The 24,255-nt window shown below is 43.8% G+C and overlaps 1 protein-coding gene across 1 annotated transcript in view; it reads right to left on the reverse strand.

Annotated features, from left to right (window-relative positions):
- Positions 1–24,255, reverse strand: part of LOC122820335 (insulin receptor substrate 1-B-like) — a 50,621-nt gene that overhangs the window by 20,385 nt on the left and 5,981 nt on the right. The window contains 5 exon segments of the mRNA XM_044097662.1: positions 9,234–9,361; positions 9,363–10,781; positions 10,783–11,631; positions 11,633–12,393; positions 12,555–12,856. Of these exon segments, the coding sequence (XP_043953597.1) occupies positions 9,234–9,361; positions 9,363–10,781; positions 10,783–11,631; positions 11,633–12,393; positions 12,555–12,856 (3,459 nt within the window).

A 24,255-nucleotide genomic window follows, 5' to 3' on the forward strand; every position in this document is an offset into this window, starting at 1 on the left:
CGGCGAAACAGTTCGGACAAAGGAGAAAATAGGTGTGTGTGTGATTGAGACAGAGGTAAGGAGGTGAAATCTATCCATTAGCCGAAACGCTTTTGGCCGATTCCCGCTTCCTGGAAGGTGGTCCAGACGATCCGTCTGTGAGTTTCTTTCCCACCAAAAGACTTGAGATTTATGTGTTGTCATGCAAGCGAGTAAACCAAACGAACCCAAGATGTGTTGTTGAAACTAAAACACCCTGAAGTTACAGAAACAAAGACAGAATCAGAAAAAGTAAGTAAGAAAGAGTGCAGGTGTGGTTGGCAATCAGTCACGTCCAGTGGCCAGTTCAAAGCGAGAAGATCTCACACACACACACACACACACACACACACTTTGGTCCGTCCAGCGGCGCCTCCCGGACTGGCCGAGCTGCCAACACAATTCACTCCCCTGCATGCGAGTGCATGCGTGCCAACTGCATGTGAATAAGGCACTAGTCAGTCAAAACATGACTGGAGTGCTGAACCATTAGTTGAGGTTTTACTACCTAATTAGCATTTGGATGGCCGGGCAGTTCACCAGCACAACACAAAAACACATACACACAAAAACAAAAAGGGCCGCAGTCGACTTCCTGTGAAAGAACCTATTCACTGGCAGCTCAACTGAAAGAAATGCTTTTTTTTTGGGTTGTTGCTTTTGCCGGACGAGGGAAATTAGGAGAATTACTGAAAATTAGCTGCTCTGGTTCGGATTTATTGTATCTGAAAATACTAATTTCGTCTATTTTTGAGGAGCTGCATATGCGCCCAGAGGTGTGTAAAGCACACCGGGTGGGGAGGTCACCATCCAACGATCAAAGGCTGACAAACAGTAGCCGAGTGCAAAAACCTGAGGAGGGATTTTATGGGAACGAAGATAAAATAAAAAAATAAAAAAAATTTAAAAAATGCTCCGGGTCAATTCGCCCCTCGGTGCTTCAGCGATAACGCCGGGCTGTTTGTGCGTTCATTCGTTCGTTCCTTCAACAATGCGAAGCCTTCAGCTGAGGTTTTTAATTACACCCACAAATCAGACCACATTTTCATGACATGGCTGCTAAGGATCTTTAAGCCGTTTTAATAGGATACCAGAAAAAGGGCTTGCTTGATCTAAGTTTTTTTACCTCTGAAAGAAGCATAAAGTAAAGTTGCCCTCTCCTGACCTGTTGCTGGGCCGCTGTCAGTGCCATCTATCACTCCTGTTAAGGTAACTTCTCATTGAAGCAGGTATTTGTTGTACATGTAAGTTAATGTGCCAAAATCTGAATGACAACAAATACCTTTTTCAAATTTCCTGCTATTCTAAATGATTAGAAGATGAAGTCAGATAGTTTTGCTTAATATTTTAAATAATAAAAGACATTAACACAGAGTTATAATTTCACCTACTCTCTACTTACTGTACAGTGAAGGCCACCGCAGTCAGAAAAGGTTGTGAAACTTTGTTAAATCTATTTCTAAAGTATGTTTAAACAGGACACACAAAATGTAATTAGCAAACAACCCACGCTTTATATATTTTTCTATTTGGAGCAATTGAACGTGCGCCATAACTGTATAATAAGCTGGTTTCTGGATTTTCTCCTTTTCAATTTTGCAGTATTTAATGAGGCTCAGCTTCACCGGGCTAACTGGATAATAAAATAAACTCACAGATTAATCTATTTTTACAAATGATCCCCAGAGAAAAAAGTTATCCGTTCTAGTGCAGTAACTTCCTCCGCACGGCATCGTCGAACTGCGTCTTTGAACAATCGCTTCATCTGATCTTTGATCCGTGACTTCAGAGGGAGTTTGTGCACATGTGCTTAACCTTGGCGAGGATTCACGGCAGTTATGAATTAGCAGATAAAGACGGTCTCTTTGCAACAGTGCGATGATGAATTTACGGTGAGGGGCATCCACCTGTGAGGCGGGTAATCGGACCGGGTCGAGGAAATTAACCTGATCTGTTGGCGGTGGAGGAGTGAAAGAGACAAAGAGGGAGAGAGAAAAAAATACTCAAGGTTTCATCACCGGTTTTCACCAAGGCAACAAAGATTTGCGTCAAACAGTTTCTGTGGAGTCAAATATTTTCTGTCCTTTATGTTTTTGATGCACAAGTGAGTCAGTAAGAGTCAACGCAGGACTGGCGCACACTGACTTCATTTTCTGCTCCTCCAATCAGCAGGATGAGTCAGGTTAGCCAGCAGAAAGGTGCGTGAAGCAACCACGTACTGCAGATTCAGACTCTATTCATCACGCAGAACCAAATAATTCTGTTTCTTCCACTGCATCAGAATCAGCGCACTGTTAATTTGAAGCAGAAAAAACAAACCCAAAAAATAAGGCTGCACAATAAGCTGAAAATACTGATATAACTGGAATCGAGGTAAACAAAGTTTTAATAAAACCATTCCTTCTCTTTATTGTTCACGTCTAAATTCCTTTTGACAAGGTGCCAGAGAAAGAGGCAGCGGTTTCTCTCAAACAGTTTGAATCAGAGTGCCGAAGCCCCTCCCACACTAGTTGCTACACACTACCAAGGCTCCACCTGTTGCTCAATTGCAAACATACTAATTCTACTTGGAATTATTTCTGGTCACAAAAACTCAGTCAAAGTGTGAAAGATAAAGTAGAACTATCTTAAGACGACGCTGCGTCTGATCACGGGTTGGTAAGCCGGAGAAGCAGGTTTGTTCAGCAGCCAATCGCAGGCTCAATCAGAGCCAACTAATTCAGGAGCTAAAAGCAGCTGACAGTGCTAAAAAGAAGTACTTGCCCCTCTTGCAGACTTCTTTAGTCTCGGTTTTCTTGTCACGCTCAACAGGTTTTGGTTCTGTTTCACTAGCTTGATCCAGACCTGATAACCTGACGAAGTGAAACTCTTTGGAGGGTGAATGTCCTGCTGTATCTGGGGTAAAACTAGTGCAGCATTCAACAACTCAAACACGGTGGCGGTAGTGTGAAGGCCTGGGACTAATTTCATTTAACTTATGGAATCATGAATTCTGCTTTCTAGCTCAAAATCCCGAAGGGGAATGTCCAGCTGTCTCTTTTCTCAAGCAGGCTTCCATGATGCAGCAAGACAAAGATCCAAAACACAGCAGCTAGTCCAACAGCTAAAAACATATAGATGAAAGTTTTAGAGTGGCCTAGTCAAAGTCTGGACCTCTATCTGCGGCATGACCTTAAACACGACTCTCATGCTTGAAGACCCGACCCCATCTAGAGTTGAACTGGAGCTCGGCAAGGCGTCAAAAACAATATATCGCGATAAACACATGATCGATACCAACAGATAATATTCTATCAATAATTTCACTGAACTTCAATCCAGAACCGCACGGCATTCTGGGGGATGGTAGGCAAAGGACAGACTTTAGCCTCTCAACCTCTCATGGACAGCTAAGCAAGTTCGGTGGCATGAACTAACTCACTCGCTCTTCGGTTACCTAGCAACTCATTCATTCTTTGGTTACCTAGCAACAACCTGTTGAGCAGCGTGTAGCAGCTTTCTATAGGTTTCCCCACTGTGCCTCATAACTATATTTATTAAAATAAAAAGAGTGAAAGGAGAAAATGAGAACAACAGCTCAAGAGGAAATTATGGATGAAACTTGAAAGGCCACACCACCAGTTTGAAAGTATTTCAGTTATTTGAAACAAAAAAAACAACTAATCAATAATTATCAATATCGACTGATATGAGACTCTTATGTCGTGGTTTGTTTTTCAGCCATATGGTAGATTGAACTAAAAGACAGCAGTTTTGAAGCGTCTGTTTAACTGCTTTTTTATGGCAAAATGATCATATTTTGAAGAGAAAAAAAAAAGAAAGAATAACAGAAAATTGATGAAACTGCACAGATTTGTATTGTACGATAGTTTACAGCTGCTGTGTAGTTGTACTGTTGAACTCCGGATGCTGAATTCACCGGGTCACACAGACCTTTGCATATTTACAACAGTGCTTGTCGTCAGACCGATCATCCGTCACAGAGCTATTTGTGTGCGCGTCTCGGTCTCAGCCCAGATTACCCCTCCATGCCTCAGATTTCCCTAATCACACCGAGTCAGAAGACCAAGATGAAACGATGATGTGATCGCATGCTCTGTGCCAGGAGCCTTCGAGCGCTCCGGCATTTACAGGTGCAGCGCGCGGACGGACACACAGCCTTCAAGGCTCCCCAAAAAACCCAAACAGCGGTTAGCTGTTCCCGGGCGTGGAGTTAGTACGTCACCTTCTTGAGCAGACCACCCAAACAAATCAAGACCGGACTTCAGAGAAGGACGCATCCTTGACTTCAACAAAAACACGCTCCAGCTCCCTCAAAGGAATCGTTGGCAGATTTGCTCGGTGAAATTATCCCACAGACATCTAAATACATGTCTGAGGAATAAAACAAAGATAAACAGAGGAATATGGAGTTTGTTGGGCCTGGCAGCCGTCCCCATGCAAACACATGGCTTTATTTTTGCTTCACTCTGTCTGGGTAAATCCCGTTGTGTAATGCTGTAATTAGGCTAATGAACGAAGTTTGAGCTTGCAGCACATTTCCATTTTAATATGAGTTACATAATCATAAGACGGTGGGCTGAGCCACCCAGACTATACAATCAATTATACCAAAAAAAAAAAAAAAAAACCACAACCAGAAAAAGAAGAACGTTTGAAGGATGAATTAAAGTCTACGCTAAATAAACACAGCATCTAAATATCCAAATCAACTTGCATGAAGCGCTTCAGGATTCAGAGTTCTACCAACCCTAGATTTAGCCACCACGTGTTCAGTCCTGCTGTTTCTGCTGCACATCTGTATGCACTTACGCTCTGCATTAATGTGAGCGGGGCTGTGAGTCACTGTGCTGAGCGAGGCATTCTGCCTTCAGCACAAAGCAAGACGTCTCAGCAGATAAACAACCACATGTACACGTAAACATACAGTACAGACCAAAGGGTTTGGACACACTTTCTCATTGAATTCAATGAGAAGGTGTGTCCAAACTTTTGGACACACCTTCCAAAAGTTTGGAAGGTGTGTCCAAACTTTGGACACACCTTCCAATATATATATATATATATATATATATATATATATATATATATATATATATATATATATATATATATATATATATATATATATATATATATATACACATGCATTGCCCTGAGTCTATTTAGGAGGAGGAAGAGGTCACATCCAATCCTCAAGCTTGTGTTTTATGTAACACTACTAGCGCTGTCAGTCTACACTAGCATCGGCGGGGATTACACACCCTGCCAGACGGGTCTGTCGCACACAGGCAGACTGCTTTCTGCAGAGTAAGAGCGAAGAGCGCACTTAATGGGCTGTTTGTCACAGAGCTGCAAAGCACAAATGTGTTCAGCTGATAATCATTTCACTTTTCAGTGGCTACATGAAGACATAATGATTAAATACAAGATTGCCACTTCAAATTTCAAACGTTTTTTTAGTCTCAAGTTTCGAAGTTTATGTCAGATTTAAGTCTGTGTCGCCTCAGCGAACTGAGGAGGTGTATGACACGTTTGCCTTGTAGCATATTTTAAATATAGATATATATCAAGTGTTTTGTTCTCAGATGAACAGGAATAATTAACATGTTTCATTCTTTTCAGAACATTTCATTCAACACAGAGACAGAGCTGCTATGAATTATTTATTTAGCCTGCAAAGAGGACGTAAAGTTCACCTCATTGAAAAAAGAAAAATGCATGTATGCACAGCAAAAAATAGAAGAATGTTGAATTGTTAATATTAATTGTTAGTTTTAACAAAGAAGATGAAGTGCTGTTATTTAAAAAACAAAAAACAACAAACTGTGCGTGTCTCTGTCATGTTGTAGTTAATGTCCACAGTGTAGTTTCTCTGCAGATAAAAATGTTCTGCTTGGTTTGATATAAAGAAATAGGTTTTTTCCTGTCCCTAAATTTGTTGAACTTTACGAAAATGAGCAGCTTTTTGATAAGAAAACAAAAAAAGTACCTATAAGAAATTAGAAATCAAAAAAGTACCAGATGGGTGATTGACCAAATCTCTTGATACCAACTGCAGGTGTAAAAGCTGTGATTTTGCTCAAGGACTGCATTTTGTTAAACCCAATTCATAAAAACAACAAACTGGGTTTAATGAAACTTTATTTTACTCTCCGTCTGTTTTCTGCAGCTTCCTCGCAAGCTTTTTCTGCACTCTCCCCCTGCTGTCTGGGAAAGCAGCTGAAACTAAACATCACTAAATATTAGTGCCTAGCTAAATTAATGAAGCATGAGAACTCTTCCTATAGGCTTTCTTCATATATCATTAACTGCATTAAAAACTCTCTGTGAAACATATCAAAACAGAAAGCTACTGGAGTTTTCCCAATATAAATTGCATTTATTTTTAACAAAATGATTGTGACTCAAATCATGATCTGGAGATCTCTAGAAAATTCAGTAAATTACCTGAAAATAAAATGAGTACTTAATGCTTTTTGGAGGGGTTTCCCCCATAGCAAAGCAGCTCAGTATTTCCTGTGGCTGGGAATAAATATTCCTGGCTTAAATCGTTTGCCTCAAAGTTAAATATCTTTCTACAGCAGGCATCATTTAGAGTGAAACAGTTCACTTCATTATCTTAACCATGAGGTTCCTTTTACACATTACATAACCAGCATCTAATAGGACCATTTCTGGCATACAATCCATGTTTAATTTTAGCCTTTGGCCCCCTTGGTGTTCGCCCCTGGGACATACACACAGTCATTAGCTATACTGGCTTATGACTGCTGGAGGAAGAGAAATTCCCCTGTAATTACAAGCAATCGTAAAGACACACCCATCCTGTACATTTTTGGGGGTAAGAGCTGTGTCTCGACGCTGCTGATTGCTCAGTTTGAGAGAGTTGTAAAATCTGCAGGAATAGGACGGTTAGAAATGCTGTGTGGAAGCAGAGGAAGCCGAGTTGTATAATGGTAAAAAAATAAATAAATAAAAATAAATAAAACGCTGAATAGAGCGAGCGTCAAAAACAGGGGAGGGGAGGAATTCCAAAAATCCATCAGCCCAGATGTCAGCCGAGGACAACACATGTGATGGACGAACAAAGGGAAGCAGTAAAGATCCAAAAACAAAAAATTAAGATGGACGCGGCGAGAGGAAAACAACATTTGAAAGGGGGGAAATTATAGGCTGCTGAGGAGAAGTGTCTCAGGAGAGGCCACTGGTCTTGGGACTTGTCGCTTTTGAGGACTGCCAGCGCGCTGGAGCAAACACGCACAAACAAAAGGATCATTTATTGGCAGAGGGACGAGGGGGATGCTGGATGTGGAGGATGAAAGCAGGGGGAACACTGTACAGAGGTATTCCAGAGCAGCATGAGTGAAACCCTGGCCCCATCTCAACATTCACAGCCAACGTGTAACACCCCCCACCCCATGCTGCCCTGTGACATTCCCGGCCGCCAAATGGCCCCACCGTGGGACCCAGCAACCATTTTAACTTCAAAACACCCCATGCTTTCACCAGCGTAGCCATCATTTGGCAATAAATCCAACACGCTGTTGCACGGAAGCGGGCTAATGATTGCTCATTTCCATCCGAGAAATCTATAAAAACCAACCGTCAAGTTCAGCTTCCCTGCACGCACACAAACCACAACAACCCCCGTATGAATATCTTGCTAATGCCTTAAATTCCTCATTAAATCCATCTGTGGAGCCGAGCTATGAAATGTTTACCACTAAACTCCCGAGTGGCTTAATTCCAATGCAGCTTACAGTGCAAATTATGAGACGGCAAGCGGAGCTACTTCAACAACAAGACAGAAGCCCCAGTGTGGAAGGTTACCAAGAGTTTCACTGACGCATATAAATCCAAATATCCAGTTACAGTCTCTGCTATCTGCTTTAGCTGCAAGCATTTATTTCTTAGAAAGTACCCATCATTTGGTGCAGACAGCGGTTCAAAGAGAATGTTTCTCCGATGACGAAATGTCTCGTGGAGACTGAGCTTAGTCATTGTTTAGCTGGGGTGGTCCTTCAAAGGTTGGAAAAATGTGCCTTAGAGTAAGAATGGATGTAAACACCCAAAAATAAAATAAAGTAGATGTCGATGCAGGAAATGAAAACATAAATGTCATTGATTGCTGCAGGAACCATACTCTTTTCAAACACTTCCTTTGATTATTCCCATTGGTGGTTTTTTTTTTCAATTTCTTGACGAAAAAAAAAGATGCCAGAAAGTCTTTACTTTTTTCAAAGCACAGCATTTGCCCTTCCCGATGCTCTGGCCTTATAATGAGGGATTTTATATAGACAAGTCAATTAAAACTAGCGTCAGCCTAACTGAATTTGGAAGTGCAATGCTTCAATGGGAAGACTGATGAGGACATTTTTTAATCAATTATGTTTGTTGTTTTGTCATTTGTTTTTTTCAGAGAACGGATGTTATAGTGCATAAGTAAGTAGTATGCAGGGAAAGCATGTGCTGCAACGAATGTTGTTGATTCTGTATTACATTGTCTGCAGTTAAGTTTGTCTGTTGGAGATTGTGTATCTCCAACAGAGATATTGGTTTTTATAGGTTGATTTAAATGGCTGGTGCTCTGTGTTCACTAATTGAGCAGAACTTTCCTATTGGGACAATAATGCATCTGTTCTATAAGACCGAATGGTTTCCTTTGCTACGACTTGCGCATATGGTAGATTTGTTTGACTGTTTCTTCTCTTTTAAAAAAAGCACAAAGGCTCAATCGGAGCAGAATAATTCTTTTCATATATAAGCAGCAAATGATGATTAAAGATGAATGCCAACAGTAAAACTTAAGAAGATGTCACAATTCGTTATTACACAACACTGGAGAAATAAAACTGGGAAAGATCTCCAGAACATAGATTTCTTTTCATTGTTTTTATGACTGGACTATCTGGCCTACCCTAATCAAATCCTGTACAAACAGAAGGTTAAGGTCCTTAAAGGGAATCAATGCTGGAGGAGCCAAACTAGGATTCATATGCAGGTATATTGAGAGTCTTATTTGTAAGACAGCTGTCTGTATTTTAATTTGGGGCCAGTTGTGGTTTAATTGCAAGCATTGATCAAAGACACTGGATTATCTACAGAATATATTCTTTTCACTTCCAATCTTACAAAAAGCAAACACAGCTGCAAAGGGTTAAGGTTGATATTAGAAATGTGAAAACAATACCAGTAAGTGTTAAAATTCCTACCTGTTCCCTCTTTGTTTCCGTTCTGATGTGTCCGTAGCTCCTCGGATTTGTAGAAGTCAATGCTGGCGTACGTGTTGAGGCTTGAACTGCTGCTCCCTCCAGCTGATGCCCCCATACTCCCAGCCACGGGCCAGACCAAGAACAGAGAACAGCCGAGATTGGGGCTGGCCTCCTGTGGCACCTTCCAGGCCAGCGTGGGGACTCTCTTTGTTGACCAAGTCCAAGTCTATGTAGTTAAGACCCTGCTCTGTGGATAATGTCTGATTGTTTGTGGGAAGTGACTGCTGTGCAGGGAGTGGAAATTGAGTTGGAGGATCAGTGACGGCACCGTTCCCCCACAACATGCTTTCAAAGCCGAGGCGGCGGGAAACAGCCTGGGTGTGCTCTGGAAAGAGGGAGGCAGTAGAAGAAGAAGTAGAAGCAGAGGTGGACAGGGAGGGTGTGGCCACAAAGGTTTCCGAGCAATGGCGCCTGCGTCCTTGGGGATCAGCACGGATTACTTTCGCACCCTGGTCTGGGTTCAGTCCTGATTTGCCTAGAGGGAAGTCTAGACCCCGAGAGAGCACTGAAACAGAAGGATCAGTTCTTGTAGGAGAGGGGACTTTGGGGGAGACACTTGGTGATGACCGAGGGGCAGTATTGTTGCTCAAGCTGAAAGCCATCTCTGTGTAGTCTCCACAGGATGTAGGAGACTCCGTCTCAGTCACTAAGGGAACACTGTCTCTGCTTTTACGAAGAGGAGGCTCAGCAACTTCAACAGTTCCTTGACACAGACTATCAGTACCTTCTGTACAGGTTTTTGGGGCATGAGCAAGAACTGGGGGTGTGGGAGGGGTGTGGAAAGGTGGAAAAACTAACTGGGTATTGGAATGGGGTGAAAGGGATGGTGAAGGGCCAGGGTCCATATTGACGTACTCTGATGGAGTCGGTGGAGAGACAGGGGCAGAGGGACTATGAGACAGGGGAATAAAGCTTTCCAGAGATGGAGTTGGTCTGTTTTGAGAATGCTGGTGACTTGAGCCATGATTCAGCAATGATCCATGTCTCAGTCCTCTACCTCGCCCAACTCCTACACCAGTCTGGCTGTACTGCTCCCCTTTAAATTCAATGCTTACATACTCTCCAGGGCTCTTAGGTTCTGGGGGCAAGGGGTTCTCACGAACCCTAGGAAGAGTGTTGGCCTTAGAAACATCTACAAATAGGCTTACTGGTCTGCTTCTAAAGTGGCTACCTTGCTTTGTTAACCCACCAGAGCCCCGCCTCTGAGTAATCTTGCTCACCTCTTTGGGCTGTGATCCAGTTGTCACATTACTCAGAGCCTGGTTAGTCCTGTCATCGTTCTCTCCAAGACTCTCATTGCTAGCTGAGCTGGAGGAGTATGAGGACGAAGAGAGAGATTGGTGCCGTCCAGTCCCTGAACTGCCAGTTGGCTGCTCTAGATGCCCCCCTGAGTTTCTGCTGCCAACTCCTCCTCTGCTACAGTTCCCATTGGGGCGTCTACCTCGTCCGGGCCCAACATCAAAAATCCCAGAAGTGGGAATATGTTTGTGATCTGGGAAGGGAATAATAGGAATACACCATCTTTGGAGGCTGTTGCAAACTGGTATCTAAATGGCAGGTGTGCTCATTTTGAGGGGGACTGCCATTCACAGAAGGTGCACTAATAGGAGACATGTTCATGTAGTCGCTACCAGCTCTGCTATCGGCACTGCCAACCCAAGCACCTTCAGAGAGGCTTCCACGCTGGTCAGGGGAGCAACTGCTGTTGGGCGACATTATCATATAGCCATCAGACACCGGCAGGGGACGAATCTGCTGCGGGGGAGACACGCTATTGTTGGGGGTCATGGCCATGTAGTCATCAGCAGGTTTGGAATCTGATTCTGGAACACACACAGTCATTGTCTGACATGAGGAAACAGGAGGCTGGGTGACTCCTGGTAGCATGGACATGTACCCATTGTCCACACCTGCAACTGCTCCTGGACCACCATCAGTTTTTAACTCTCCTGCTACATCCAAGTACCCTCCTCCCCCTACACAAGAGCCTAAGGTTGATTCCCTTTGAATAGATGAGCAGGTAGATGCAAAGAACTCCCGACTGGTGCTCCTTGACATAATGGCATAATCAGCTGAATCTTCATCTGTAGGTTCCTCGGCTCTGCGCTGGTGTGGGGCCAGTCTTTCCAGGGCCATAGGAGGCAAGGATGCACGCTTGCTCAGAAGCCTGCGTTCAGCCTCACTTTCACGGCTAGAAGATCGACGAAGTACTCTCCTAGTCTGGGGCAGTGAGCCATTAGTTGGTGTTCCTGGCACAGGCTGGGAGCTGGACATCATGTTGCCTTGATTACTGTTGGTGACACTACTGCTGGTCCCACCTCGTTGACCCATTAGGATGTGCTCCATCCTCGCCAAGGCACTGGCTGCCAGTGCTGCTGACAGAGCTTCCTGGCAGGCTTGGAGAGGGTAGAACCGTGTGATCTCCAGGACTGGAACCATACTCATCTGAGGAGCCGTAATCACTGGGTGAGCACGAGACTGAGGTATGACGAGAGGCTACACGAGTATAAGCACCAGAACCTGGAACAGGACCAGCAGATGTGATACCTCCAAACTCAGATCCATGCCCAGAGCTGGACGAGAGACTTGGGGCTGGTGATGGGGATGGGGCTGGAGTTGAAATGGAACGCATCAACCCAAAAGGAGTTTTAGCAGCTGTGGTTGGGACTGAGCGGGCTGACTTTGACCTGAGGATTGGGGTGGTAGAGCAGGAGCCATTGGTAGAAGGACTTGTGTTTACACCGTGTAGCGGAGTGGATCCTGCTATCCCATCTTCACTTTTCCCTCCATCACTGGCGGTGCGGGACCTCGGGAAGCTGTGCCGAGGTGTGGGAGAGGCACTGGAACTGCCTAAAGGAGCTCCCACATTAGCACCTAAGGTAGGCTCAGTTCGGGGACGGCGGAGGAAGCCCACCTGGCTTGGAGGGGGATTGGGATGGTGGCGGCGAGAAGGAACACTGATAGGATTGGAAGCTGTGGCACCTCCTCCAGGACCAGAGTTTGACTGAGACTTTGTGCGCTGGCGAAACTCCTCACTCAGGGCTTTCATGGCCTCTAGCAAAGTTTCATGCATGTTCTGGGCCACCACAGAATCATCAACCTAGAACACAAGACATAAAGGTCAACGGATTAAAACCTAAAACGTGCATACTGCTTGAGTTTGAATGCAGTTTCTAGTGTTGTTCACTGGTTCTTTACAGTTGTGCAACTGGAGAATGTCAAAACCCAACACACACATACAACTCCAAGTTACACGCTCACCTGCATCCAAAACTCGCCGGGGCCCGTCACAGCAGAGCGTCCCACCTCGACAAAGAAAAAGTTTTCTGAATGTCCACAACGCCTGACGTTCATCAGCTGGAGCACCACAGCGGCTGCGTCGGAGTTCAGCTTCACAAAGTTTACAGTCTTTTCGGTAAGGCAAAGGCGATAGATGCCCACCAGGTTCTTGGCCTGACCCAGGCCTTTAGGCCACACCTTCACCTGCCAAACTTCTTTGAATGCAGGTCCTGGATTTGGCGCTCCATAGTCCCCTGAACTCGCACTGTCAATAGGATTTTTACCTTCAAAGACAGAAAAGACATTTGAAGGTTACGGGAGAGAAAAATAAAACACACCAAAGAAGAAAATCAAGGAGTGAGTTTGACTTTCATGCACATAATATAATTTACCAGATGTAGCCACCACCATTTATCTCTTGGTAGAAGGCAAGGGGTTTTTATTATGAGTGCCATGCTTATGCTGGGGCTTTGAAATAGATTTTGAATCAGATCTTGAGTACAAAGTCAACATGTATCAGCTTGTGAGACCGCCTCAGAGTACCTGCAGGCCTCATATCTGTGGTCCCATTTGTCAAGCACACTGGCATCTCAAGAGCCTCACACCCACAACCGGTATGGAAAAGCCAAACAGTCAACAATTGAAGCGCTGCACTAAAATGATGACTGTGAGAGAAAAGCCACAATTATGGAAAAATCTTCTGCAAACCCTCCTGGAAAATGCTTGTTAAGTAAACCTCCTTTGAAACTAAACTGATGATGCGCTAAAATAAAAGCTTCTCTATGAAACTGTTCACAGCTGAAGGAACAGCTTTCCAGAGAGGTAGTAATACAGAAAGTCTGCTCTCTGTCTTCAACTTGCTTTGTTCAAAATGTTTATTTAAGAAACCCTGAGGACTTGGTTAGCTACTTTTTTATTATTTGCATGCATATTTTGGGTTTAAAGTCACTGTATTGTTCAGATTATTGACGCTCAGCATGCGATGTTTATCCTCAAAAAGTACCTTCACTCTGTCATGCCATGGGACTCGTGAAGAACAGGGTTTATGTTTAGGCTTAATTACTTCCACCCACAAAAGACAAAACATCTGTCTCCTGAAAAGTATTTTAGCATAAAAAAAAAAAAACATGTGACTCATGTTTTGGGTGGACTAGGTAACTCCCTAACTAAATATCTTTAAACATGACCACTATCCTTCAGTGTCCCTCATTTCCAGGTTCATTATGTTCCCAGACTGAACACATGTCTGAACATGATATCCTTCTACCAAGCAGAATAAATCAATGTCGAAACCACACCAGAAAAACCTCTAGGAGAATTTGGAGCACCTGTCTCATTAGTCTACCACATCTGGTGTCGACAGGAAAAGTGTTTTTTTTGACAGCTGAACGAGTAAAGATTCATATACAATCATGGTGTAAAGAAAGTTGTCTGCCTCTGCAGTTCATTTGTTGTGGATTCATTTTGGGTCCCTGTACTGTACATCGATTCATTGTGGTTTGAAGATGAATCAACATTGGTACTGGATGGCTTTAATAATTTTTTTGACTTATCAGTGTTGGTCCAATAAGTTAAACTAGGCCGATAATAACTGATGCTTCCATGTTGGTGCGGTTTGTGTGTTTTCGGAGAGGATTGGCCATGTCCAATTTGTTCTGTCATATGATGGTCAAAGTGATGTGACACAGGATGGTGGGAGTGTTTAACTGAACAAGAGAAGCAAAGTAAGTGGTGTTGTCACTTTTATACATCCATAACAACAGTATTAATACTGGCCATCGACTTCAGCCCATATCAATGCATCCCTAGTCAAGACTTTAACTTGGCCTTGATGATGCCTTTTTTTAAATTTTCATAAATTTTTTCTGACCTACTTTGGACAGGGCTTCAGTTGTCAGCTGGCCTTAGATCATTGGACCATAATTGGAGCTTATGGTCCAATTTGTGTCTTCAAATCGCCCGGGCCCTGTTGCTGGGAAACAAGCCCAAATCGTCACTTCTTTCATAAATTACAAGCCATACCTACTTTCCTTAAAATTGTTCTGTCATGATGTTTAAAATGCTAACTGAGCACCGTAGAGTCTCACATCCTGCCTCCAAAAGCTGAACATTGTCACACAACAACAGTGTCTTCAGTCAGAGGCCTCATCAGATTTGCTGCGAGACTGACTGCTAACAGAGATCCTTCCTGTCCACTGCATCACCATCCACAATGACTCCTTGAATCTGCTCGGATTTATGTTATGGCAACATTTAATTTAATTTTGGGATAAATAAAACATTTGACTTGAAAGGTTTTTGAGCAGCAAACTCCTGCTTTTCAAATCTGCTCACACCTGATCATGTTTTGATTGGCAGCACCTGACTCCCACTTTCACTTCTACTTACTTAACTTTTGTGTAAGAAACGAGAATGTTGAATCTGCTCTGTGCACAGGATACATTTAATCCAGAAACACCACATAATTTTATCAAGTTATGATGCTAGAACCCCTCTAATTGAAAGAGGATGTACTTTAGCAATTGAGTAATAATTCATCCTAATCAGAAAGTAGTTTGACCACAGCATAACAAATCCAGGCTTCTGTGTCTGGATGTGCGAGCTTCTGCTTTCCTGCTGCAAATCTTGCAATGACTACCATATGGAGACATGGGACTCCGCGTACACTGTGGTCGCCCTGTTAAGACGAGCTTCTGACATGACGAATATTTTTCCAAAATCCCAACACACACACACACCCACCCAAAAAAACTTGCAACAATAAAAGTGACAGGCCTGACGCGTCCCGCTGCGTCTTCTTTCAGTTTGCCCCCGCAAAAATGGAGGATCGCACTATAGGAACTCGAAACAGACCGAGAATAGATGTTTTGTTGAAAGCCAGAGAGGCTGGGGATTGGCAGCTGTGTGTGGGTGTGTGTGTGTGTGTGTGTGTGAAGGCACTCCCCCATGCACTAGATGGGTGTTTTCATGCGCTGCTTTACACTCCATTATGCTTCCTCGACATGAGATTTACAACAGGAAGAGGTCGTTTGAGGACCTTTCAGTGGGTCCAAAGTCATACGGGATTGTAGGGGATTGTACAGATAGTAGAAGAACAAGTGGGAGGAGTGGTTGCTCTAGAAAAGACTTACAGAAAATACAGATTTTTAGCTAATTTCTTTCTGAATTTTGCCAAGCAATGTAGTTCATCCAGAGTCAGTTCTCTTGCAAATATTAAAACCCCTCAAGAACTTTAAGAGGTATTTCAAGACCCTTGCAGAAACTGATGCTCCTCTGCCAAACATCACAGCCCTTTGCTCATGGTTACATAACACTGGTTTTGCTCCAACACGGAGCAGCATAAATTATTGTTGCCCCCCACCCAAAGCTTTTACTCTGGAGCTCTTCTTATTTCTTTTTTTTGTCGATGTGTCTGTGTACGTGTGTGTGTGTGTGTGTGTGTGTGTGTGTGTGTGTGTGTGTGTGTTTCTATTTGGTCACCAACCAGAAGACGTCCGTTGAGAAACTATCAGCATGTGAGCTTCCATGCAGCACGGCACCGCCTCTATAAGTTACGACAAGCCCTCAGAAAACAGAGCAGCCCTCAGCCGGAGATTGAGCCAACGGCCGATGCCAGAAGCGTGTGAAAACTAAACACACCTGCAGGTCGATTGAGGATCCGGTGATGGAGCCTTCCTGGCTGCATGAGGGCGAAAACGTTCAGCCAGCTTTCGTGTAACCTTGAGGAAGAGTTTTGTTTTAGCATTACATTCCCCGCCTCCCTGTTCAATAAACTAAAAACAACCCGCATTGGCTCTTTTCACACACCACGTGTTAACTTCTATTTCAGCATGAACTTTGTAGACGTACGTGCAGCTTGCGAGCGGCATCCCAGCACTGGCATCTATTCGCGGCCTTTTATATGCCAGCCTGGAGCCGAGTCCTTTGAGATCACGGGAGGCTGTGATCTCGACCGGTTAGCGCAGCTGAGTTCATGCGGTCGCGGCAGAAAGCTTTAAGACGGAAAGAAATCTGGTGTTTCAGACTTTACGGGTGCTGCGTTCAAAGTGAAAGCTTGCATCGAATACTAGGTTGGTTTTAAGATGGGTCACATGAATGGAATGAAACTGCTGAGAGAACTAAAATAAACTTAATCACAGAAACCTTTTTCCAATTTGGTGCAGCTAGAGAAACAAGCTAATTGGTGACTGGCTTGTCGGAAAGTAAAAATGCCATCTTTTACCAGTTAGTGAACACACCACACACATGCCCAGCCAGGATACAGAGACTCCATCCGCCCATTCCTGGGGTCTGCAAACTGTTTAGCCCCTTTTTACTCCCAGTGCAGCAAATTAAGTCTCATTTAGAGCCACAATTGCCATGTGACCTTTGGTTTTAAACAACCAACATTTTATTTCCATTTTAAGCTGTTAAAATTAAATAAAAACAAATGTCTGCCAAAACGCGACGGACACAATTCCTTCCATTAGAAGTCATTTGTGGAAAACGGTGAAAGAAATTTTTTTAAAAAGCACACAGATTAGCAAAATGTCTCAATGTTAATGTTATTATATCTATACTCAGAAACATTAGTTAGGCTCCGGAGCTACAGGTTGCAAACACCTGCTTCACACATTCATCCACCTATAGCCCATTATTCCATCCATCCATCCATTTTCTGTTCACCCTTGTCCCTAATGGGGTCGGGAGGGATTCTGGTGTTTATCTCCAGCTGCGTTCCGGGCGAGAGGCGGGGTTCACCCTGGACAGGTCGCCAGTCTGTCACAGTAGCCCATTATTCCATCCATCCATCCGATTTGTCTTTCCATCGACCCATCAAGATGTTTGTATCTCATCCATCCCTTTAGTATCCATATATCCTTCCTTGTCGTCAATCTGTTGGCCAGTCCGTCCACCATCTTATAGGTTCATTCATCCATCTGAGTGTGGCTAAAGGAAGCTCTTCTGAGTGAAGAGTTTGTGCTTCAAAATGAAACCTTTAAATCTGGATAAGTGGGGATTTTTAATGTAATAAAATTGTATAAAAAACTCCAATTAGTGCTGACTATTGCTATTTTCTGCACAATAGAGTACTACAGCACAAGGCACAAGGGGATAACTGAGTAACTGAGGGATCTAAACATGTAACTGTGCAGAAACTTCTCAGCTAACTTTCCATAAATCCTGGTGGAGATTGATCCAGATCTGGAGCGCTTCCTTTAAAACTCAGTTCATGGCTCAGCTTTGGCAGAGTCTGCACTCCCCTGGTCGGCCTTAAGTCATTAAGAAGATGAATGGGACTGTTAAGGGAATATTAGGGGTGCCGTATTTACCCCCGAGGCAGCCAGAAGCCCGCTGAAGCGCTGTCAGCAGGTCTCAGAGTGACAGGCTAATTGCTGTTGAGGTTATCACGCAAATCCTCAGGAAGCTGGTCCCCTGAAGCCACTTGACAGGATTCAGAAATGAGAAGTATTTTTTTCTTTTTTTTTTTAAGCCGTCTTTGCACCACTACCTTAAATCTATAAAAGAGCCATTAAAATTTGCAAGAGAACAAATTTAAATGCTTCGAGTTTATAGGAACACTTCTTTCTAGTCAGTTAATGCTGCCTGTAAATGACGGAGAACTACTCTGGCTCTCGCTGGGCTCTGTTTCATGTTTCTGACCTCACTGCTCGAACGCGCAGAGCTAGCAGACCGCAAGAAAACAGCGCTGAGATATTTGAGGCCTAAACCATCGTTCTTTTGTACACTACCGTTCCCCAACATCTCTCCAGCGCCAGCTCCCCAGCAGAGACTGGTCCAAACTGTGAGACAGGAGGAGGATTTCCACGCAGCGACTTTAGTTTAATCTCTGGCTGCCATGTGTGCCTGATCATTTAACAGTTTTCCTTAAAACGTGTCTATTTCCTCGCTCTTCATCCATCTCCAGCATCGGTAATCCCCCTCCTGGTCCGGGCCAAAACTTCAGCACACAACTCTTCCTCAACATCATCATCATCTGCCTTTGGAGATTGGGGGGGTGGGAGGGGGGGGGGTCTCGCATGTGGTTTGCGTTAGTCGTAAGCACAAAACAAACATTCAGTATATGAAACAATCAGTGACACAAACGAGGTGAGGTTTGCCATTCCCTCGTGCCCAAACCGAAGTTAAAGGCTGGTCTGGTGCTGAGTTAATAAAAATTATACTAAGCAAGGGAGCAAAGTCAACAGAGGACAGAAATTAAGCAGTTAGATGAAGCTGCAAAGTCTATCCCCTGTTGGATGGCAGTTTATCAGAACACAGCAGTGAAATAATGCCTGCTGACAAATTTAGTTTGAAACTTCAGCTGCAACCCAAAAGCAGAGGCTCAACTTCAACCCCCTTACTCCTGCTGCTCTGTGTAGGCCTCAGAGCTTTATGAGGGGACAATACTGAACGAGGCAAATCCGGAAGACCGAGGAACACAGCAGAGAGATCAGAAAGACGTGGAGAAGTTCAGAGTAGAGTTAGCTTAAAGCACAAACTCTTGTCAGGATAACTGTTTATGATACAAATCTGGCCAGTATGAAAAAGGGTATTGTTGCCTCAAATTGTGTGGAAATAAACAGCAAACAAGTGGAAGAAGGTGCTCTAAATGTGTCATGGACCAGATTAAACTTTATAGCTAATGTGTAAAAGATCGTCTCTCCAAAGCTTATGAAAGATGGACGGAGCTCACAACACAGGAAACCCGTTAACGGCTGCAGAAGAGATCCTGAGCAGACATGTCACCTCCCAGGATGGTTTAGCTCAAAGAGTACTCGTGTGTCAGAACAGCCTAGTTAAAGTCCAGACCTACATTCAGTGGTAATTCTTTAGATTCTTTACATGCTAGATGCTTCCCAAACAATTTCACTGACTATGACAGACTGAATAGGCAAAGATTTTAGTTGCCAGATGTGAAAAGCCGGTTGACCCAAAAGGACTTGCTGCTGTAACTGAAGTGAGCATTTCTTAGTAATCTAATCCCATAAAATCCCAGTAAAACTCACTAAAGTGTGCGTTTGTTACATGACAAGAACTAAAAAACTTCCAAGAGGCAGAAAAAGTTTTGCAAGAAATAAACTACAGAGGAGGGCTGCACAGTGGCACAGTTGGTAGAGCTGTTTCCTTGCAGCAAGAAGGTTCTGGGTTTGATTCCCGGCCCGGGGTCTCTCTGCATGGAGTTTGCATGTTCTCCCTGTGCATGGTGGGTTCTCTCTGGGTTCTTCGGTTTCCTCCCACAGTCCAAAAACATGACTGTCAGTTTAATTGGTCTCTCTAAATTCTCCCTAGGTCTGAGTGTGTGTGTGAATGGTTGTTTGTCCTGTGTGTCTCTGTGTTGCCCTGCGACAAGCTGGTGACCTGTTCAGGGTGAACCCGCCTCTCGCCCAGAACGTAGCTGGAGATAAACACCAGCAACCCTCCTTGTCCATTAGGGACAATCAGCTGTTTATTATCTCAGCAGGTTTTTGGATGCTGTGACACGGACATAGGACTCCTCTGCTTACTGGGCTACTTGGCCCCCAGCCACACGGTGACTTTTTTCCAAAACAAATTAGAGGAGAGACCCTTTAAAGCATCAATTTTACTACAGCAGTTAACTAACTTTAAAACTAGCTCTTCAGCTCTGAAGAGGAACATCTTACAGGTACAGTTAGTTCTGTCACGATACATTTTGACCCACAAGTTAATGTTCTCAAAGATCAATAGACTTTAAATCCTTATGAACATTTAACTCTGGAACTGGAAGACATTTTAAAAATCCAAAATAAATACGCAAAACAATCGAAGCAACAAATAAAAGTGAATGATGAAATCCCTATAAACAAAACTGTCCTTCAAATAAGGGACAGTTGAAGCCTACGCACAACACTGAAAACTATAGTCTTCCGGCTTTCAAGAGAAAAATTATAAATCATGCAAATGGAAATTATTGCGCTTGTTTTAATTTCTCATGCGATTAATTGATTTACTGCTTATTGCAATAGGCTTCTGGGTACAGCACAGAGGTTTTCCTCTAATCTCCCCCTTTGCGATGCATTCGCTGCGAGGCCGATTACGCAGGTCACCTGAGGACTTCCTGACACCCCCTTCCACCCTTTATGGGCCCGTTTCAGCCGACAGCGATCGATGCAGCCTGCTGTAAAATCCCCCGCAGCTCTACAGCGCTCAACATATTGGCACTCATTGACTAAATGGATTATCCTGCCTCTGGCTTTCCTCTGCTGGGCCTCATCAACCCGCAGCACTTAATTGACAGTCGTCAGCAGCAGCAGAGACAAAGCAGGGAACGCTGGGACATTGGGGACTCTTTTTTTTCCTCTCTCTCTCTTGTACTACATCAACTCACAGAGCAGGAGGCAGCGGCGCGGCGACCGGATGCTGTGAACTTACAGGGCATTAACGTGAGCAAACGGCGAGATGTCGCTCTCCAGCTGGGAAAACCCGCAGCCATCGGTGAACATTCAGCTTCCTGCAACAACAGAAAAACCCTCCAGTCTCTGACTTCATCGGCCTTCGCAGCGCCGCCACCAACCGACCCTCGAGACAGTAATTACAGCCTAATTAGAGAGACGAGAGGTTCTTCAGCCGGGGCTGAACGTTTTCTCAGCCTGCTTAGGGAGGTCCAGATCTCGAGGGCGGAAAGCCACTCCACGATCAACAGAAAAATAAAGAAAAAAATCAAATGAATCAACGCCAGCTACAAAAACAAACAATTAATAAACTCCTAAATAAACCCCGCTAAGGCAGCCGCAATAAGCAATTAATCCACAAACTGCATTCTAAACTAAAACGAGCTCAATATATAGTTTTTGTTCTGATTAATACTTTCTGAAGGCCAATTTTGTTTACAGAGACTTCATAATCCATTTTCTTTACTGTTTCTGGTTCTTATGTCTTGTTTTATATAACTAAAATCTTCCGCTGATAAAAGAGACGAGTTGCATTGTTACGCCATTATCAAAATATTACTTGAAAATGGTCTCAAATCAACAATATAATGTTTCATTGCAATCATTTCAGGGACAGTTTATCGTCCAGCAAAATGCACTTTTTTTTTTTAAGAAAACAGATCCAATCCGTTTCCAAAAATATAAAACTATGTATTTAACTTTACTCAGGACTTTGTCCAGGATGAAGATAACCAGATCGCCACTTCAGGGTGCAGGACTCCTTTAGAGATGAATAAGGCAGAAAAAAATGTGCAGTAAAGTTTTCTCAAACATAGAAGAACATGCTTTAAACACCCAGAAACTTAAATTTGGCAGGAAAACCATCTGAATTGATAAAAGCCACGTGCAGCGAGACACTTTGTTTTCTTGTCTAATAACCCAAATAAATAAGTGACAAACAAACAGCTTGTGATGAAGCTGTTTGTTTGACTCACTTTCAAGGAGCGAATCAAACCTTCTTCTTTATCTGCTGTTTATTTTGGCACGTTGGGGAGCATGTGGGTGCATTTGATGATAGTGTTTCGTTCTCATTTGGACTTTATCACTTTCCGGTGGAGGTCAAACTGCAGCTCGCCATGAGGCGACCGGCTTCACAGAGGTTAAACCTTTACACACACTCCGCCGCCTCCTAATAGCTGAGCAAACAGCCGCCCTAAAGCCCGATACTGTACTCACTGCCTGAAAGGGTCTTAGAGGATTCAGCTGAATAAATAACGGGGATTTTGTCCGGCTCGTGTTTAACTACGGCCGGCTCCGGGGGAGTCCGAGCTGCTTTCAGTGAACGTCTCCAGACCAAAAGCGAGGAGATATTCTGAGATTTAACAGAAGTTGAGCTGAGCGGCTCCACAAGTATCGGATGTGAGGGAGCGGTGGAAACTGTGTGCCATCGTCTCTGAGAGCTACAGCACTACAGACCGAAATCCTGACTCCGTGTGTGTGTGTGTGTGTGTGTCTTTCACACGCTGAACCTGCCGCCGCCGCCGCCGCCTCCACGTCTCTGCACCGGCAGCGAGGCGAGTCTGTGTGACAGATTGGCCTTGTTCTCCTGCAAGCAGCAGCCATGCAGCAGCAGTGCATACCACAGGGGGAAAAAAAGGAGAAAAAAAAAACACTGCACACCCACGTGCGAGTTTTACGCATCAGCCAGCCGCAGCCTCTTTGTCTCTGACAGCCAGAGTCTTGAATTATACAAGAAAGGCAACACTTGCAGCGACAAAGAGGACGAGAAGCTGTTAGTGCGGCGGCGGCGACGCTCCAAAGGGACAACATGGCAGCCGTAACGACGTCTGACGGAGGATGGTAGATTGGTCTTCTTCAAAGAGAGAAGTGCATCCGTTTATAGATCTGTTCTTACACTTTTGTCCTGTTACACTGCAGGGTATCTGCAGGAATCAGCAAGTCGAATTTAAGACTTTTTAATGCATTTTTAATGCCACCTTGAGTTAAATTTGAGACTATAAATATCGTGGGGTGTTTGAGGAATCCTACTGCAATAGTGTTAACCTTAATTTTTGTTATATTTTTAATTTTTTTGGGATAGTATGCACCTAACCTCATATGACTTGGCAACAGAAGCGACCCAGTGGCAAAAAAAATAAACATCCAGGGAACTGGCAACAAAATTTGCACTTAGCCATGAGAGGCGCAGAAAAGTTAGCTAGATAGCTGGTTAGCAGGGGTATATTAGCAGCTGGTTAGCAGTAGCCTCAACCGCTACTGCAAGGAAGACAACTCAACTCAAGCTTCTGCCTGACACAACAGTTCCATGAGAAAAGAAAAACTACACGTGCAAAATTAAATCGCAGCTTCTGCAATGAATGCATTTAAGATACGTGAATTTAAGACTTTTTAAGGATGCGCAGACACTCTTTCATCAGAAATGTCATTCCATCTTGGGTGGAGATTTTATGAGGCAAGCTAACAAAAGTCGCTGAAAATTTCTCAAGATATAGTTTTCACAAATAAAAATCATAAAAGTGTGACGTGGATTTGTTTGTTTACTACGATACCTTAGTATAATCCAGCCCAAGCTGCCTTCAGAAGGAAATGGTTAGCGGAGTTCATCTGAGTGTAATTTAATCTCAGTATAAATCCAGCTGTTCCATGAAGGCCTCAGAGGTTTATTAGAGAGCACAGCTGCACAAGTACCAAGACATGGCCGCCCACCTAAAGTAACAGGCCCGGCCAGCAGAGCATTAATCAGAGAAGCAGCCTTGAGCCGCATGGAAACTCTGCAAAGAACTGCAGCTTGAGTGAGAGAATCTGTCAACAGGACGGATAATTTGGTCTCTGTCTGAAAAAATCCATTGATAAAGAAAAAGCACAAGAAGTAGTCACGCTTGCACTTTTCCACAAAGGTTTTAGGGACATGTGGAGGACGGTGATGCATTTCTGGCGGAAAGAAAATCCCCATGGTGGCATGGAGAGCATGGTGGTGGCAGCGTCATGCTGCAGGATTGTGTTTCTTTAGCAGAGTCAGATAAAACAAAACGGTTGGGAGGCTGGGGAAGAGGTTCACCGTACAGCATTCATATGTCAGAACGGTCCAGGAAAAGTCCAGACCTAAATCTAACTTAGAATCTGATGAGATTTGTGATATTTAGGTTTTATTTATTTAGTATTTTGCAAAGCAGAACAGGCAAAAGTTTCAACCTCTGTTGGATACCTAGCCAAAGAAATATGTGTTGTAGCTTTGTAAGCATACATACTTTTCAGGTTTTTTTTTTTTGCATAAATGTCAGAAAACCACA

Source organism: Gambusia affinis, linkage group LG18, assembly GCF_019740435.1.
Source record: "Gambusia affinis linkage group LG18, SWU_Gaff_1.0, whole genome shotgun sequence".
Classification (NCBI taxonomy): domain Eukaryota; kingdom Metazoa; phylum Chordata; class Actinopteri; order Cyprinodontiformes; family Poeciliidae; genus Gambusia; species Gambusia affinis.